The sequence below is a fragment of the Sorex fumeus genome, unplaced genomic scaffold, assembly GCF_029834395.1.
Source record: "Sorex fumeus unplaced genomic scaffold, SorFum_2.1 ptg000086l, whole genome shotgun sequence".
Classification (NCBI taxonomy): Eukaryota; Metazoa; Chordata; class Mammalia; order Eulipotyphla; family Soricidae; genus Sorex; species Sorex fumeus.
In genome coordinates, this window is record NW_026606143.1 from 37,507,665 (window position 1) to 37,527,431 (window position 19,767).

At 41.2% G+C, this 19,767-nt stretch overlaps 1 protein-coding gene across 4 annotated transcripts in view; it reads right to left on the reverse strand.

The window, feature by feature from the left end:
• GLRA2 (glycine receptor alpha 2) overlaps positions 1-19,767 on the reverse strand; it is a 213,262-nt gene that overhangs the window by 31,667 nt on the left and 161,828 nt on the right. For all 4 annotated transcript variants that reach the window (XM_056131184.1, XM_056131183.1, XM_056131185.1 and 1 more), the window contains one exon: positions 16,844-16,993. In XM_056131184.1, the coding sequence (XP_055987159.1) occupies positions 16,844-16,993 (150 nt within the window). The remainder of the gene's footprint in view (positions 1-16,843; positions 16,994-19,767) is intronic.

A 19,767-nucleotide genomic window follows, 5' to 3' on the forward strand; every position in this document is an offset into this window, starting at 1 on the left:
CCCCAGCATCCCATATGGTTCTCCAAGCACTGCCAGGAGTAATTCCTGAGTGCAGAGCCAGGAGTAACCCCTGAGCATCGCTGGGTATGACCCAAAAAGCAAAAAAAAAAAAAAGAATTGAGTTTCAGCTTGGGTAGCTAATGATAGAAATAGGAAGAACCATTCATTTGAAGACCTAGTGTAATTTTTCTTAATGCAGATCCATAACTGGGAGAACACTGTATTTTCTTACACTTTCACTTCTATAGATAATGTTCTCTCTTCATTCTTCTCTTCACAGTTGTCTCCATTCTCTCCCCACCATGGCCCATCATGAGTCACTTTCCATTTTATTTGGGGTGGGAGGATTGAGCCATCCCTGAGGGTACCAGGGGTTGCCCCCAGGGGTGCTTAGGGGGGGCATTTAGTGCTGGAAATCAAACAGGGGTTTGACACAAGCTAGGAAAGTGCTTTAACGCTTATACTTTCTATTCAGCCCAAGTCATACTTGTTTCTTATCTACTTATTTTGTCTGACAAAAATGCTCCCCATACACAGGCATGTCCTTGCAGAAATATACATTGCTGTGCTCGGAGGGTTCTGCTGCTTCGCTTAACACTGTGTTGTTGTCAGATTGCAAATCTTGAGTTTTGTAACAGGTGGCTACATTTTCATTTCAGTAAGTCCTGCCTGGGTCAATGCTGATACCCACCATTTTTAATCTTGGTCCAGGCCGTGGAGCATCTCTGGGGAGCCTCACCCAATCTGGCATTCTGATGCTCCTGACAGATCTCATTTCCTCCATCTCCACTGGTCCCCACAACCATTAGGAAAGCTTCTATGGATTCCTCATCATGTTTCCCAGTTCACCAATTATCTCAAACTTTTCTTCACTTTTCTTAAACTTCCTCCTCTCTCACCAACCTATTCATTCTTTTATTTTTTTCTTCTGTCACATAAAATCATTCAACTCTACCATATCCATATTCCTACAATAACCCATCCTCACACTCCAGTTACTGTGGAAGAAGAATTATTTCTGGGAGAGGCTAGTGATATGTAAGCATGCTCTCCTAGCTTCGCAGGAAACTCCTGAGAGTAAAATTACTCTGGCAACAATTCTCTCGTCAATCGTTAAAAGTCGGTGCATGGTTGGAAGCCTGTTTCAATTGCTGAGGGGTGGGGGGACAGCTGGGATAGAGAAGGAATCATTATGACAATGATGATTGGAATGAATCGCTCTGGATGGGAGATGTGCGCTGAGAGTGGGTTAAGCACCAAACGTGATGGACTTTCGGTATCTGTATTGCAAACCATAATTCCCTAAAGGAAAGAGAGGGGAGGGAGGGAGGGAGGGAGAGAGAGAGACAGAGAGAGAGAGAGAGAGAGAGAAGGAAATTGTCTGTCATAGAGACAGGCAGAGGGATGGGGGGTTAGGGGAAGGGAGGGATACTGGGAACATTGATGGTGGGAAATGCAAACACTGGTGGAGGGATGGATGTTAGAACATTTTATGGCTGAAACCTGATCATAAAAGCTTTGTAACTGTATATTTCACAATGATTCAACAAAATAAAAAAAGAAAAAGTTAAATGCTCAAATCTCTCATTAGAATCAAAAGCATGGTCTCTCCTCTCCTCTCCTCCCCTCCCCTCCCCTCTCCTCCCCTCCCCTCCCCTCTCCTCTCCTCCCCTCTCCCCCTCCTCTCCTCTCCTCTCCTCTCCTCTCCTCTCCTCCCCTCCCCTCCCCTCTCCTCCCCTCCCCTCCCCTCTCCTCCCCTCCCCTCCCCTCTCCTCCCCTCTCCCCTCCCTCCCCCCTCCCCTCTCCCCCTCCCCTCCCCCCTCCCCTCCCCTCTCCCCCTCCCCTCCCCTCCCCTCTCCCCCCTCCCCTCCCCTCCCCTCCCCTGCCCTCCTCTCCCCTCCCCTCCCCTCCCCTCCCCTCCCCTCTCCTCTCCTCTCCTCTCCTCTCCTCTCCTCTCCTCTCCTCTCCTCTCCTCTCCCCTCCTCCCCTCCCCTCCCCTCCCCCCTCCCCTCTCCCCCCTCCCTTCCCCTCCCTTCCCCTCCCCTCCCCTCCCCTCCCCTCCCTTCTCCTCTCCTCTCCTCTCCTCTCCTCTCCTCTCCTCTCCTCTCCTCTCCTCTCCCTTCCCCTCCACTCCTCTCTTCTCTCTTCCCCTCTCTTTCCCTCCCCTCCCCTTCCCTCCCCTCTCTTGTCTTCTCCTCCCCTCCCCTTCTCATTGTCTGTATTCAATGTCATGTCTTCTCAACAACCCCTTCAGGACTCCCTGTAGTCTTGCATCTACTACCTTCTCTCTGAAGTGCTTGCTGTGGTTAAGGTTATCAGCATCCTGAACTCTCTAGAATCCATGGCTCCTCCAATTTACTTGAATTCTGTATATCGAGGCACTAAGCTTTCTTCCTGGATATCTTCTAAGTATTCATCCAGATTTCCTCTGACTTCACTGAATGTTCTTTGTCTCCCTGTGTGCTTTTCTCCAATACCTGTCCGTGATATGTCATATGTCACATGTCATGGACATATCACAGACAGGTATTGGTGCTCACGGGGCTTTCTCTTCAGCTGCCTGCCTTGCCAGACTCTGCCCCCTTCCTTCTTTTCTTTACATTTTTCCCAAGTAATCTTTCATCTTCATCTTCATCTTCATCTTCATCTTCATCTTCATCTGTTCTCTGATGGTTTCTCAACATTGTCAGTCCTCTTCCCTGAGCTCTACACTACCTCTATGAACTTTTTCTATTACTCCATGAACTTTTGATCTTTTTTTAACATCATGAGCATCCTCTTGGCAAAGACACACTCCCACGCGTCATTTTAGCCTCCTTCAGTCAATTTTAAGTCAATACATCAACTGTTGGTTTTAAATTAATTTTAGAAACCACTTCATTTCTTGCCTCCTCTCAGGCCTTCCTCTTTGGTTTTGATTCCATCAAGAATCTTCTGTTGCTCACTCTGCTCTCTTTGGAGTGCCCACTGGATGGACTACTTTTCATAATGAAACTTGACCCTTTTTATCCACTATTGAAAAACAATTGTTTCACCACTGCTGCGAGGAGGAAGTCCAACCTTTCTATCTGGTGTGGAGAATTTCCTTGCTCAGCTCATGCTCCAAAAGCCTGTTTTGTTATTCAGTTTTTAACTTGCTGCTAGTCTTCATTGTTTATTTTTGTTTTCCAGAGACTGGAATTTGAATGTAAGTAGTCTAAGCGCTAATCTCAGGAAGCATCAGTGAGTGCAGAGAAGTGAGGCAGGGCAAAACTTGATGTCAACTCAAGATGTAACCAGTTAATGTGAGGAACTGGGGCTTCATCTCATTGGGAATCCCTTGGGAGCTGGTTTAGAACTTGTCTCAAAGCAACAAGGAAACCAGGATATTTATTCCCACCTCCCAAGTATTATTACAGACAGATATTCCTCAGCAGTTTCAGATTACCCTGGATACCTTTATTTTTATTTTATTTTATTTTAGGTTTTGGGCCACACTAGGTGGTGCTCAGATTCAGGAGACTCTGTGCTCAAGGATCATGCCTGGTGGAGTTCAGGGGATCATATAGGGTACCGGGAATTGAACCCTGTTCAGTCATAAGCAAGGGAAGTGCCCCGCTTGCTGTATGATTGTTCCAGACCCAATTTTCTTGTAAAAGGTAAAAGGTAAAGGTAAAGGCCCTCCCGTTGATCGTCGATTTGCTCGAGCGGGCCCAGTAACGTCTCCATGGGAGACTTTGTTGTTACTGTGTCTGGCATATCGAATACTCTCGGTAGCTTGACAGGCTCTCCGAGAGGGGCGGAGGAATCGAACTCGGGTCGGCCATGTTGGCCGCTTGTAAGGCGAACGCCCTACCCGCTGTGCTATCGCTCCAGCCCTTGTACTATGGAAAACTTCACTTCACTTACCATAGACTTCACTTCACTTCACTCACTTAGGCTTCAGAGGCCTAAGTAACATATTCTTCTATGTTCTCCAGGACACAATAGACCTTGTAGAAGAAAGCCATTGTCTAGAAAAGTAATGAGAAGCTAGGCATATGGATGGACACTCCACTGTGTCTACTTCTAAGTCCTTCCAGTGTGTTCTTCTACTCTTCTCCTATGCCTTTATCCTAGGACATGTTATAAACACATAGAAAACAGGTCCACTCATAAATCTCTCTTGACTCAAGTAGCAGGGCAATACATCTACACTGCATGCATAAATGAATGGATCAAATAAGATAGTATGGAGAGATCGACTGTGTGGAGAAAGAGGGAATTATAAAGAGAAGAAAATCATGGGCCCCCCACCACCCTCCCCCCACCATCCCCTCACTCCCGGCCAAACTGTGATTTGGAAGAAAAGTAGGTAGTAAAGAATATAGAGATAATAGGAAACAGCCCAAGATGAATAGATTGGAGGGAGACACTAAACAGGCTGGGTTTTCATTTGTTAGGATGCTTCTGCAAATGGCCTTACATTTTGCAAAGAAAAATTCCAGATTGTAAGCTCTAAAGTAATAGTGTGCTGTAATACTGAGCACAATGGAACCGGTTTTGGAAAGAAAAACCTTTAACATATGTTAGACCCATGTCCCTGACAAACTGACTCTACCCAAGTGGTACAAGGGAATTACCAAGTACCATGACATTTATTCTTGCTGGCTTCTACAATTAATTTCAAATTCCTAACCACACTGCTTTGTTAAAGCTTCATCTAAACCACCTAACCTTTAAGACAAAAAACAAACATAGCCTTGCTTTCCCAGGAAGCAGTTACAACCTCTTTAACATCCTGCTTGCTAAGGAAGCAGTTGTTACTTTAATTAATTAACTATGAAATCCTCTTTAAACACCTCATGTTGGAACATGGCAGACTGTGGAGAAATGCGAAATGACAAAAGAGAACAAGCAGTTCTACTGTATTCTTCTCGAAAAGGGGAAAAGAGCGGCACTTATGGAATTTCCAAGAACAAAAATAGACCTTATAGGTTATGTCCAGTGGGGAGGAAAAGTCTTTCTGAACTACCCTATTGTCTGTTCCTCTTTCAGGGGCTAGCCCCCCTCCCCCTATGGAAACCTGAGCGTTTATGTCCTTTGATATCACCCTGGACACACTTGTCGCCAGGTCTGAAGTCATTCTAGCATTGCACTTTATGAAAACCATTGTTGGTGTCTGCGGGATCCTCACTGTTCAGCGTGGTTCCTGGATGGGCAATATCAGCAACTCTTGGCAAACACCTACAAAAATAAACCCTCAGGCTCAGCCTGGATCTAATGGGAATCTGGAGGGCTGGAGATCCAGGAATCTAAGTGATTGAGAAATGCTGTTTGGAGCAAGCTAGTGAAAACAGTCAATAGGCCAGCACCAGTCCCCAAACTGTTTGTCAAGGTCTGTAACTACACAAGTGGACTAGTTACTAGTATTTAGTGAATTAGTTTTAGGAACAAGCCCAATTAAGAGGCTCTACTTCTAGGACATATGAAATTGCTGTCTTTCTTGTGTTAAACCAGGCCAAGATCTCCCCCAGAGGAATCACACAAAGACAAGTACTGATGCAATATGCAAAGGGTCTTTATTGGCTAGCTCGAGCTAGGGTCCAAGTCTTATCCAATGCAGTGGAGTCTTGACAAGGACCCTGACTCCAAATTCAAGCAGTTTATATAGAGTTTGGAGTTAAGAGCGGTTTGTATACTGGTCTATTTTTAGCAGTGACCTTATTACATCAGTGGTCCACAATCAGACAGCAGGTACCAGTAATAGTTTGGGGTTCTTTCCAAGAAGGGTGTGGTGACCCATCATGACTGGCCAGAAACAATTGCCCAGTTTCTTATCTAGGTGAATTACTCAACTGGGAGTTTACCAGAAACTACAAGTCCTGCCTCAGGGAAACAGAAACTGGGGCCTAATTGAAACTCAATGTTAGCTGCAGCTTGTCATGGCATTAATTTTGCCCTCACACTTGGACACTGTCATACTGCCTTCCCTTTCTCTTTCGTGCGAAATGTCACCATGTGGGCATATGGAACCACACATTCAGGTATAATCATGAAATATAAACTTCCTTCTGACTTTTCACACCACTAAATCATTCCTCAAATAAGTGTGATACTTAATCTTTTTCCTACCCACAAATCAATATCTCTATCTCCCTGAACTAATGCAGACTAGAACTAACACTTCACAGATGTGGGCCCGTCCTAGTTCACTCAAGGAGCTCTGCATAGCACTGATGAGTTCTTTTCTCAGGACATGCAGTGTTGGGGTACACATGATTTCCCTTTCAATGAGTGAAACCAATCAGATTGTGTTTTCCTTCATACTCGGTTGAGTTCATTTGGAAAAAGTCAACCAATTTGTCAAAGATCGGCTGCTGGGTAGGATTGCTGTTTTCCTCATACAGGGGCAAGAAAGACAACTGATCATCACCCAAGGGGCCCCATCTTTCTATGAATTATGCAGGAATTGACTGAGAGGGCAGGACTGAAAGGAGTTTCATGACTTGGGGGGACACCCATTTTTGAAGAGACATGATTTTCATACAATACGTAGAAAGCCATGAAAACTGCCACACTGTGAAGTACTACCAAGTGCTGTTCTAAACCAAGGTTTTTCTCCACCATTGCAGACACTATGGACACTCAGCCGGATCCTTTTTTCTTGTGTTTTGTATACTGGGCAGAACCCTGGACTGTACTCACTAGATACAGGTAACATCCCTCTTCTCCCTGTAACAAACCTACTCCAGACATTGCTAAGTGACTTTTGGAGGTAGGAGGGCAAAACCCTGGTTCAGAAATACTGCTTTAAGGTGGTGGGGAAGAAAGGAAAAAGTTGAGAGACTGAGAGCCTGAGAGTTGACCCTCTGTGAGACTCAACTGGTTCCTCATTTGCTTGGTTAGTTGAGATTAGCGTGGTGACATCCACATTTCAACAGCCTAATTTTAGTTTATATTTGAATTTGAGGTTGGGAGGAGTACAGCTTGCCCTTTGTATTTAAGGTGTAGTTTAGTAACTCTCTGTTTCTGGGTGGTGAAATGAAAGAATTTAGCCTCTTTCTAATTCCTTCCACTTCCCTCTTGTTTAGCCACTGTAAATCAAAAACTCATCATTTTATTCCTATGATTATTTTTAAAATAGCTGTACAAGGGCCACACCTTGCTGTGCAATCTTGTTTACTTTGTGAAAGAAAGACTGGAATGAAAATGTGGGAGGGGAATGCAGGCAGCTATTGAGCTATTGCAGCTATTTACAGATGTTTGATTTGACCTGTAGAGGTTCATCGATAAATTGAACAAAAGTCTTATGATCCAGGGTCTGCTACTAACTAGGAGAGGAGAAAGTGAATACTACAATGAGAACTTTCTAGATACATCAGACTTATTTTATGAGTTACAACCATGGGAGTTCATTTCCATTTCATCACAATGAGTTGAATAATATTATAGACTACGTATAAAGAAATGGGTAGAGAGTTCTATTGGGGGACCAGTATTTTGGGTCACACTGAGTGGTGTGTGCTCAGGGGACATAGGCAGTGCTGAAAATTGAAATGGGGCCAGCTACAGGCAAGGTAAGCACCTTTACCCCTTTATTTTCTCCTGGCCCAGAATGTTCTTTGTACTTTTTAATTTGTTTTTCTTTTAGTTTGTTTTTGGTCACACCTGGCTGTGGACTATATGGGGTGCTGGAGATTAAACCCAGATGGTTGTCCCCTGAGCACACACCACTCAAAGTGACCTCAAGGAGAGGTAACTTGATAGCTCCTTATATTTTGATAGAAAACATTATTTGGGAAATTCACCTACATTAGTAAGGTGAAAATGAGCCAATACTTGAATAGAACTCCTTAAAGCACTATTATAATTTAATGTTCCATGAAAAGGAATCAGAAAGCAGATACATATGGGATTGTTGTCACCCTTCTATGCCACATGTCAATCATGCCTAGCCTTCTTTTCAAACTCTGTGGACCATTCTTCAACATGCTCCCTAGCAAGCCTAAAAAATATGACCAGAGTACTGAGGACCTAGAAGCTACAACATCAAATGTTCGAGGACTCTCAGCTCTGATTTGAGATTTGTCAGCTTGCCATGGTTGCTTAAGTGTTTAAAGAAATGGCTTCCGAAAGAGACTGGGGAGATTTTTCTTATCTCCAAGGAAGAGGAGTGCCGGTCTGACAGAGAAGACTCATAAAATTCCTGGTTTTAAATAAGCTACTCCTAGTGACTGTTTGGTACAGGTTCTTGTCTTCTGACCCTCATCAGTAGAACATGGTGCCCACTGGAAAGGGAAGACCTAAATAAAGCTATTGGAAATCCTGAGGAGGATAAAGTATAGGGTTTCTGGACCTATCATTGGAAGGACAAGACAACTATTTCTAAGGCGTTCTCCCATATGGGGCATTATTTTGAAATTAAGGCCAATTCCTGGATAAAAACGAAGTAGTGGGGTGGGGGTAATGGGAGGGATACTGGGATCATTGGTGGTGGAGAATGAGCACTGGTGAAGGAATGGGTACTGGATCATTGTATGACTTAAACGTAAGCACAAAAGTTTGTAAGTCTGTACACTGTACCCCATGGTGATTCATTAAAAATTTTTAAAAAAATTTTTTTAAAAAGAAGCAGTTCAATGCCCTTGTACATTCATTTCCCTCTGGTAGCTTGATAGGAAGATGCTTGGTAGAGAGCAGGGTTCAGGTGTTTCTGGGCAAAGTATCCTAAATATCTCTCAAGTACCATTTTAGTTTTATATTGCTCAGTAAACATGCACAACAAATGGGTACCACATGACATGTTATGAAAAAGAAGAACATAGGTACCATGGATATTTGAAAGCATGGGATTATTTCAATTTGTAGAATAAGAAGACTGTCTTTAGAGAGATTTATAATTTTATCTAAGAAGCATTTTGTTTTTAACTTTCCTAAAATTTAATGGAGGAGGGAAGAAAAGGGGAAAAAAATCACAAAGAAGGTAGATTTTTCTCTCCCAGATACCATTATTTGAGACATTTTGATTAGGGCTTCACATTCTCATCCTATTATCAAATCGGGTTAAGAGGTCTTCTATTTTCTTCCTGGGAGGTTGAAGAATAAGCAGTACTGTCACTCCTTGAGAAAGGTGGCTTAGCATTAGGTGGCCTAAAAGCCATAATCATATTCTCAAGCAGCCAGATTTCTGTTTGATCACAGACCATCCGGAAGTCAAAGTCATGTTGACTACTGGATACATCTGAAATTCAACTTAGGGCCAGAGGTCAGGTCTAGGGTATCCCAATGTGGGGTTGGGTGGGGAGGGGAGTGGGGAACTGGGAAAGAGACCAGGTGAGACTTGGCTTTTTTTGTGGGGAAACTATTTTAATCAACACGTGGAGTGTATACTTCTCAATCGAGCGGAGGAGAAAATGTAAAATAGGACTTTATTACTATGTAGCTGTTAGAAAAGATGAAGTCACGAAATCTGCATACAAGTGGTACTACATGGAAAGTATCATGTTAAGTGAAATGAGTCAGAAAGAGAGGGATAGACATAGAAAGATTGCATTCATCTGGGGAACATAAAGTAACAAAATAGGAGACTAACACCCAAGAATGGCCTAGATTAGTACCAGGAATTTTGCTCCATGGCTTAAAGGCCAGCCACACATGCTAGGGGAAAAGGGAGCTCAGATAGAGAAGGGAGCACCAAATAAAGGGTGTTGGGAAGATCCTCCCAGGATGGGAGAAGCGTGCTGAAAGTAGACTGTAGACCAAACATGATTGCCGCTCAATGCCTCTTTTGCAAACCACAACACCCAAAAGGAGAGAGAGAACAAAAGGGAATGCCCTGCTACAGAGGCAGGGTGGTATGGGGGGGTAGGGGGTGGGAGGGATACTGGGATCCTTGGTGTGGAGAATGGGCACTGGTGGAGGGATGGGTATTTGATCATTGTATAATTGAAACCCAAGCACAAAAAATTGTAAGTCTACAACTGTACCTCATGGTGTCTCACTAATAAAAATTAAAAAATAAAAAAATAGGACTTTATCACGCAGACCTGGGCATCACCTTCTAATGGCCTGGGGTTAGACTGTGTCTCAGGGAATGGCAAGTTATATCAGGAAAGATATGGGCTTGATTATTTCTGAGGAACTGTTTAGATAAAATTGACAGGATCTTTTCTCTGAGATGTAGAATAGATCGTGAAGGCAGGTATATTGAGTTGCAAATTGCTTGGTCCCTTCTTGAAACTGAACCCATTTCATAACTTGGTCGTTGAACAAACATCAGGCACTCTTCTCATGGATATAAATGTCATCTCTGCTGCTCTCTCAGTAAAGAGCTTCCTTGACCCAATCTTAATGATCTTGCCATCTAGGGAAATGATTTGCACTTGGTTTTGCTTCCACATTCTAAAGAATCCAGTAATATTGTGTGGCAGGAGTAGTTTTCCCAGGGGGGAAGTTAAAAAAAAAGATTACTTTTTTGCATTGGGAATATTGTATATTTTTAAGTGGTGATCTTTTGCATTAAAAACAAAACTTCAGCCCACAGTCAACTGTGGTATGTGAAAATTAATTCAGTTGTTCGTGACAATACAATGTTTAAGAATAATGAATGCAAAACTCCATGGTTAACAAAATTTCACATTTTTAAGTGAAAAGAAAACCTGACCTGGTACTTTGGTGGCTCTCTTGCCTCACTCTAATTCCCTCTCTGGTGGCTGACATTAAGGGTGCAGGACAGAACATATTACAGTGTGTTAGAGGTGTTCTGTGTGTTTTGTGCTAGATGGTAATGTGAGGTGATAGACACAAATTCTGGACAACAGAGGTTAGGGAGTCTGGAGTCAGACTTCCTGCCCATGTAACTTTGCTTTTTTAGTTTGTTCCTCTGTAATATAGTGATAAAACCACTTTCTTCACTATTGCTGGGACAACACTCAATTATTCAAAGACTATTTCAATAGTGGAAAGTCACACTAACAGACAATACAGTTATGTTACCTTAATTATTCCAAAATAGCGCATTATAAAACATTAACAAAAAAGTTACAAATTTGTACGGTACCAAAAAAAATCTTAATCCTAACTTTCAAATGCTACAGTAGGACTGCTCAACCTTTGTTTTATATTCACTAAACCCATGACTCTCATTGTTTTCCACTGACCCTGCCAAAGTAGTCAACTAGTTGCTTCACGGATTTTTCTATGCCTTATTATGGACCAAACTTGGTATCCCAAGTGGCCAGTAACACAGTAGTGTTCCATTACTGACACAGACCAAAAGAAAGAATAATTTACCCACAAACTCTTATGTCAGAGTGCAGTTCATTTTATCAGCAGGCTCCCTTCAAAGTCTCCTGAAAGAGTGTTAGTTATGTTATTATATCTGAAAAGGGCCTAGAAAAAAGGCCTAGGGTAATGATGGTTGTTTTTTTCATATTTCAGCACATGTTAAACTGAGAACTTATGTATGGTACATGTTTATCATAACCATAGATGATCACACCATGAGAGAAACCAGATGAACAAAATGAAGGTCAACCAACCTCATATCAGTTTACTTTAATGCAATTATTAATAACAGTATTTTACCTAAAATAAATGATCCAAGACAGGTGTGGACCATACAAGGCATGAAGGAAATAGACAAAACAAGAACTTGCTGTAGTAAGCTGAACTGTTAGATCACCTTCTTGCACAGTCATGGGAATTAAATCAATTATTGCATGCCAAGTGCCTAGAACATTGCCTGGTTATAAGCCCCTAATCTGTGTTAGTTCTTGTCCCTACTTATTTTTTTTTTACCATAGCTCAAACTCAAGAATCTCAAAGTGCTGCCTTAGATGCAATTTACTAAGAGACCCATGATTAGAAATGTCTTTCCACCTACAAGTTCAATCATCAATGACAATTAAGAGTCTTAACTGTAAAGGTCAAAAATGATTTGTTTTGCTTCCCTACCTGTCCACTTGAGATTTGTTAATTTCACTGCCTTTTGAACAGTGATTTTGAGTTATACAGTCAGACTCAAGACCATCTCCATGCAAAATATGTAGCATTGCATTTCCCAGTATGTATATTTTTTATTTTTTATTTTTTTTGCTTTTTGGGTCACACCTAGTGATGCTCAGGGGTTACTCCTGGCTCTGCACTCAGGAATTACTCCTGGCGGTGCTCAGGGGACCATATGGGATGCTGGGATTCAAACCCGGGTTGGCCGTGTGCAAGGCAAACGCCCTACCCGCTGTGCTATTGCTCCAGCCCCAGTATGTATATTTTAAAAGAAAAAAAAGCAGCAATGGCAAATGCCAACATTAATTCCCTTCCACCATCATCCATCTTGCTATGGCAAAAGCTCAAACCATCTCTCTTTCCTTTTTCCTTAAACTCATCTTCTTTGTTGTCTTTGAAGTTCATGTCATTGTGATTTATTATGATTTCAATGAATCCTTGAACTTATTCAATGATTTCCTTTATCACTTGCTGTAAACTGCTCTCTAGCCACACTTCCCTATAGTTGATGAGTTTGGCATTTATTTTGCTACTAACCCAGAGCTCTTATTGTCATATTTCATGGAAGGCTTTTTTTTTCAATATCTGTTTGGATACATAACCAAACCAATCATTGACCTCCTTTTTTCTGGACAATTTCACTGTTAAGAAGTTTTCCTCTATTCAGTCTTACTCATATGCTCATGTGGTCATACCCTCATCCTTGCTCTGTCTCTCTCATAGGCTTGTGTCCTTTCAGCTCACATCTTCTCATTTCAGAATTTCAGTGTGAGGTGAAAAAAGTAATGACCAGTTCATGAATAGCTAATGTCTCCTTTTGTTCTCTCCTCTCTTTCATCTACTGTGGAATCTGTGGTTCATTACAAAAACACCTCCAGGGCTGGAGCAACTGGACAGTGGGTAGGGCACTTGCCTTGCACATGGCTGAACCAGGAACAAGCCCTAGCAACCCACATGGTCCCTCAAGCCTGCCATGATTGACTCCAGACCACAAATTAGGAGTAAACCTGGAGCACAGTCAGATGTGGTCCCCAACAAACAACAGAAAGCAAAAACAACACCTCCCTTCCAAACAATTTTAACTCCCACTGTTCCTCCTTCCCTCCCCTCCATGCTTTTTCCTTGTTCCCCAACCTTATCACCATCCGCCCACCATCAATTATAGTAAAACTCAAGTACCTGTAATCTCAGTATCTGAATGTGACCCTGGAAGGTTGCTGGGGAAAAAACACTGGTCTTAAATTTAATTTAATTTTGAACTTTAAATTCATCACCATAGATCTAAATAGGGATTATTACTGCCTCTGCCATAGTACACAGACTTTTCCTGTTTGGAAAAATGACTTTTTAATTCTTCCAAACTATTTAAAACTATTTCTATTGCCTCTTCAAGCACCTACATTTCTTCTTTCCATTCCACTCTCAAATGGCAATCTTCTACATAATTCATGTAAATGATAAGAACAACTAGTTAGGGGCTCCCGTATGTTTTCTTTTCTTGTCTAGACATGTTCTTTTTTTTCAAATTTATGCTCTCCTTCCACTGAAGTGTTCATTTTTCCTTTTATACTAAAGTACTTCATTATCTTACAAGCTCTTTGGATCTTTTGTTTTGTAAAAATTCCTCCCATGCATTCATATCTTTTTCGGTATCATCTTGCATGTTTCCCTGTACAGAAAATGCAATTGCTAGTTGTTGGAGTACAAGGAGCTTAGGTTTATCCAGCTAGTGATGCTAAGACTGCCACCATTCCTTTGTTCTAGAAAACTGGCAGAATGCTCACTATAAAAATGGCGGAATGCTCCCTTCTCAGAATGCCCTGATTCTCCTGAGTTATAACTTGGTTATTCAATGTGATAATTTCATTCCTTTCAGCTTTGTTGACATTATTGGAAAAGTAGCAGTTATATATATTTTAAGTAAACCATATAATATTTGATAAACATATATATTGGGCTGGAGCAATAGCACAGTGGGTAAGGTGTTTGCCTTGCACGTGGCCGTCCTGGCCGAGCCGGGTTTGATTACTCCTCCTCTCTCCAAGATCCCGGTAAGCTACCGAGAGTATCTTGCCCGCTCAGCAAAGCCTGGCAAGCTTCCCATGACATATTTGATATGTCAAACACAGTAACAACAAGTCTCACAATGGAGACATTACTGGGCCCGCTCGAGCAACTCAATGAACAACAGGAGGACAGTGCTACTTATATATTGTGAAATGATTTCTACATCTACGTAATTAACATATCCATCACCTCACATTGTTACCAATGCTATTTTGATAATTACACTCTCTCAGTGCGTGATCTCACCCAGTCCTGTGAGTTAAAAATATTATCTGGTCACTCTTAAATACAAATTTTCAAATTTTATCTCCCTTAAGCGTATAGTTTTATCTAACTACTTGCCAACTCTCCTGGCATGTCTCATAGGCAACTAAACTGAAAAACATCAAAACATGACAGAAGATATTGCACCTAAATCTGCTTCTGTCATAAAAATGCCCCTTTTAGTGAATACTAACACTACACACTCCACTGCTTAAGCCAAAAATGAGTCCTATTCAATTCCTCTCCTTTCCTCATCTTTCCACATCAATTACATCAGTATGACCTTTTGGTTTTATCTCCAAAGCATAACCACTGGAATATAACTTTCATCAAGGGATTATAGTTTGTCCCATTCAGTGTGTTCTAAGGACATAGACAATGACAGTCACATAGTAGGAAGCAAATAAAAGCTTGTAAATGAAATGTTTCAGTCTTGAATATGACCACTTTCACCAGTCCTATACTAATATCATAGTGGAAGTCATTAATGTATCTTGCCTCTATTTTGACAATAGAAAACATCTAACCTGCTGCTGTTACTTTTGACTTCACAGACCCTTCAGTTAGAAGACTGATATCTGCAATACTGAAACTAAACAGATTCTAATCAGAATAAAACTCCATTTTTTTCACAGTCACCTACAAAATCCTATATGACTGTGCTGACCAGTTCCTTAAATCTCAATTCCTATTTCTGTCTTGTCATTCTTTATTATTTTCTCTAATTTGATCCAAGTTCCACCAAACTTACCTTATCATAATGAAACTCAACTGAGACTCAAAAAGTTCTTATTCTCAGTGACTCTCCTTGTAGACTAATCCATAAAGTTTGAGGTAGAGCACAAAAATCCACTTTTTAAAAGCATTTCCAATGATCCTTTAATTTTGTTTTACTTTGGGGCCACACCCAATCAAACTCAGGGTTTATTTCTGGCCCCTTGCCTATGAATGACTTCTGGTGGTGCTCAGGGGATCATATGGGGTGCCAGGGATCAAATCCAGGTCACTGCTTGCAAGAAACGTACCTAAACCATTGTACCATGGCTCTGCCCCTCCAGGTGATTTTTATGATGAGAAAGATACAGCCTAAGAATCCTCCACAGAGCTTTTCAGGAAAGAGAGAAGGGACAACCAGCAAGGTAGAGCCCAGAGTCTGTGCAAGAACCATCCTGGTAAATATATCAGGACTTGGTGAGCTTCTGTACATCATAAAACCTCAAAATAACATCTAAATCCCAAGTCACTTCTATGTCAATACCTATGGAAGTATAAGTATTAATAACAGAACATTTCATTTCAGCACAGTAATATGTAACTATGGCTTTACCAGCTGACTTAACTTGTCACTGTTTGGGGAACAAATTTAAAACAATATCTCTCATCTCCTGTCTATAAAATTTTAACTTCAATTCTCTAGTGAATTTGGTACAGGTGCAGGCATTCACAGTAGTAAGACACACATTTCTTTCCCAGGGTGTGAATCTGAAAAGAAGTGCAAGTCTTCTGTTGTCTGAGATCAGTGTGGATTCAGAATCAGGGGCACTTCTGAAATCTGTCAGCTTTGTAATTACTTGGGCAAGTTCAGAAGTACTGACACGCAGGCCCCATCCTGAGACTGGGATTTTATTGATAGGGAATGTGGTCAAGGTTTCAGGTCTCCAGGGAAGACTGATATGCCAGCAAAACTGGGAACCCCTACCTGGAGATTTTAAGTCGTTTATTTTAAATCTCAAGTCTCCTGTGAGTAGTTTGAGCTTTTGCATTAAAAAGTCAAGTCAGGGCCAGAGACATAGTACGGTTGGTAAAGCATTTGCTTTGTATGCAGCCTACCCAGATTTTATACCCAGCACCTCTGAGCCTACCAGGAGTGGTCCCTGAGTACAGAGCCAATAGTAAACCCCAAGCACCAACAAATGAGGCCTCAAAGCAAAAAAAAATGTCAGGACAGTGAAAACAGCCTGATAAGATTTATCAAGTGTTAACCAACATGGGTAGGATGAATAAGTAGAATGAGTAGGAACATGTGTGGGAATGTTTTAGCCATCATGGGGAGGAATCTTATTTACAGGAATCCGGAGCAATTGATGAGCAAGTTAAGGAAGTTAGTTTCATGACATACAATGCCACCGATGCACCTAAATTATCACAGTTCCAAACAAAAAAATGTTAAGTACTTTTGTCCCAGTGAGTATAAACCCTCCCCCTCCCCAGTTAACCAGCTAAAATATAGTGCTCTCAGCAAAGTTTGAGTGTCAGATGCTCAACAGATAATTTGTCAATATTTAAGTATATCTAATGTAATATTTGGGACATCTGGCAAATATTGTTGAATATTATCTGAAACTCCCAGTTTCCTGTGTGAGCTGTGCATTTGCTAAGTGAGACAACTCAGCTCTGAGCTGAATGATAACTTAGTGTAGCAGGATCGGTCAGTACCAATATGATCCTGAGCTTCTGGCTCACTCTGTGTTCTGCTTTCTGAATGCCATTTCCCAGGGAACCACCTCAAGCTCTAACGACGGTTCGCACTGACAGTCAGTCATACCTTATTCTCCCTCTTCTGTTTTTTTCGGAGTCGCAGGAATTCCTTATGTTGTCGGGAGACAAAGTTCACGGCGGCATATTCCAGTAAGGCAGCAAACACAAACAGAAGGCACACCGCCATCCAGATATCAATCGCCTTTACATAGGAGACCTGAGAGAGAGAGAGAGAGAGAGAGAGAGAGAGAGAGAAATGCGTGAATAAAAATCTTGCCAAGAGAACCATGTTCCTATGCTCACAGTGTGAGCAGAATAATAGAATGATCTCAAGGATTTTTCTAGACCTTCCATAAGAAAGTGCTCAAGCAATAAGTAATATATCCATTCTACTTTGATGATTCTGGAGCAGTTTATATATAATATATACCTTATGACCTTGTTTCATCTCCTCAAACATAACCCAGCTGCTAAAGTAGCCTCAACCCTTAGACCAGCTCTAAAAAGAAAAATGACAAAACTTTGAGGTGAAATGTAGTGGATACTCTTCTCAAACCCTTTTATCTCCTTCTATTTTTTCCTTAACATTCAAAAACTGTATAGTTCGGGTAAGTCCACATCTTGGGTAGGAAATAAATCATGCATGACTTTAAACCCTTCACGAACCAACTGGTATTAACCGTCAATACATTGATCTTTAAATGACACAAAAACACGTTTCTAAACAGTTCTAAGCAGGGACTGGAGTGATAGCACAGTGGTAGGGTGTTTGCCTTGCACGGTTGACCCAGGTTTGATTCCCAGCATCCCATATAGTCCCCCGAGTACCGCCAGGAGCAATTCCTGAGTGCATGAGCCAGGAATAATTCCTATGCATTGCCGGGTGTGACCCAAAAAGAAAAAAAAAAAGCAGTGCTAAGCAACTGTAGTTCAAATATATTCAACCAAAGTAAAACTTCAGATTGTGACTCTTGGGAAGGAATTTAGTTAAAAAAAAACTTTTAATACTCTTCAGGATTTAGTAAGTGTTATAATTTGGAAAAGCAGATTCTGAAACAAACACCTTTTACATTATTTTTTAAATTAATTAATTTTTTTTATTTTAAAGCTTGTGTTTATTTATTTATTTATTTTATTAGTGAAACACCATGAGGTACAGTTGTAGACTTACAAACTTTCGTGCTTGGATTTAAATTATACAATGATTGAGTACCCATCCCTCCACCAGTGCCCATTCTCCACCACCAATGATCCCAGTAGTCCTCCCACCCCTCCACACCATCTCCCCCACCCCAACCCACCTCTTGGCAGGGCATTCTCTTTTGCTCTTTCTTTCCTTTAGGGTGTTGTAGTTTGCAATAGAGGTATTGAGTGGCCATTGTGTTCAAAACACCCTTTACTTTAAATGGAAAGTGTCCCTCATCTCTGTAAAATTATTTATTAGAGTATGGGGTGAGGGGAACAGATAAAATTGTATCATATTGATCTCAGAATCCAAGGGATGCTTATCAAATGTGTGCTACCTAGCTTTAATTTAAAAAGGGTTTTCTAGCCTAGCAAGCTACCCGTGACGTATTTGATATGCCAAAAACAGTAACAACAAGTCTCACAATTTGTCTTGAGATGTTACTGGTGCCCGCTAGAGCAAATCGATGAACAGCGGGAGGACAGTGCTACAATGCAGTGTAGTACTTTCTATTTTTTGATAGTCAACACTGTGTGCTTACCAGGTAGCATTTTAATCATCCTGCTTATGTTACTTTTCTAATCATTAAGATTATATTGGTGCCATTTCTGATGAAGAAAATAGAGTGAGAAAGACTTACATTACCGTTCATGGTCATGGAGTTAGGTGGTAGAGCTAATATTAGGATTAGAACCCAGTCTGACTAGTGGATTTCCTTTCTGGATATACACAAACACACTAGGATTATGAGCCGCCTCAAGAATTATGTGGTTTGTGTCTTGCATTTTATTTCTTTTGAACTTTATAGTGAGCACTTCCATGTCATTTAATCTGTAAATCTTCACCTCCAATATTCGCATAATGATCTAATTAATCACACAGCACAGAGCCAGTAGTAAGCCCCAAACATCACCAGGTATGGCACTAAACAAACAAAAAATTGCATATAGACTTAGAAAAGTAGTAGCACAGAGGGTGTAAAATCAGAGATTCTGGAACAAGATGCCCTGAGTAAGAAATGCCGCTTCATTACTAGCTCTCTAAATGTGCCAAGATATTTTACCTCTTTGCCTCCGTCCTTCATCTGTGTGATGTGGTCAATAATAGTACATATCTCATAGAATTTTTATGGGGATAAAATCACTTAATATATTCAAACACTTAGTGTCTGACATAGAACAAGTGCTATGGGAATGTTTGCAATCATTTGGCTACATAAGAGTGTGACTTTTGTTAATGGTGTTTTGACCACATAAGGGTTTGATTTTTGTTAATGGTGTTTTGACCACACCTGGTGGTACTCAGGGGTTATTCCTGGCTCTTCCCTCAGAAATTACTCCTGGCGGTGCTCAGGGGACCATATGGGGTGGCAGGAATAGAACGCAGGTAAACCGTGTGCAGGGCAAATACCCTACTCACTGTAACTTTCATGGAGAAATTTTGACAGAGAAAAATCAACAAGGGAAATAAAAATTACCTGTGACCCTAATATAGTCTACAGATTATCTTTTAAAGTATTTTTAATGTCAATACCTTGCTAGTTTCCTGGGTGTCATGACAAAATGATCTAGCATGCTGTCATCCCTAGTGCTTTGAATATGTTTCTTTTACCTGGAATACTTGTTCCCGTTCTTTATGGTGATTGGACTTAGAATATTCAGATCTTGCCTCAGATACCAGCTATCCAAGGAAGCCTCCCTAACCTTTCTTCTTCTCTCAACTGGATTAGGAATTTTCTTCCAGTTCCTTCCCTCTATTGAACATATGTGTGCCTTTTTTTATTTTTATTTTTATTTTTTTTATTA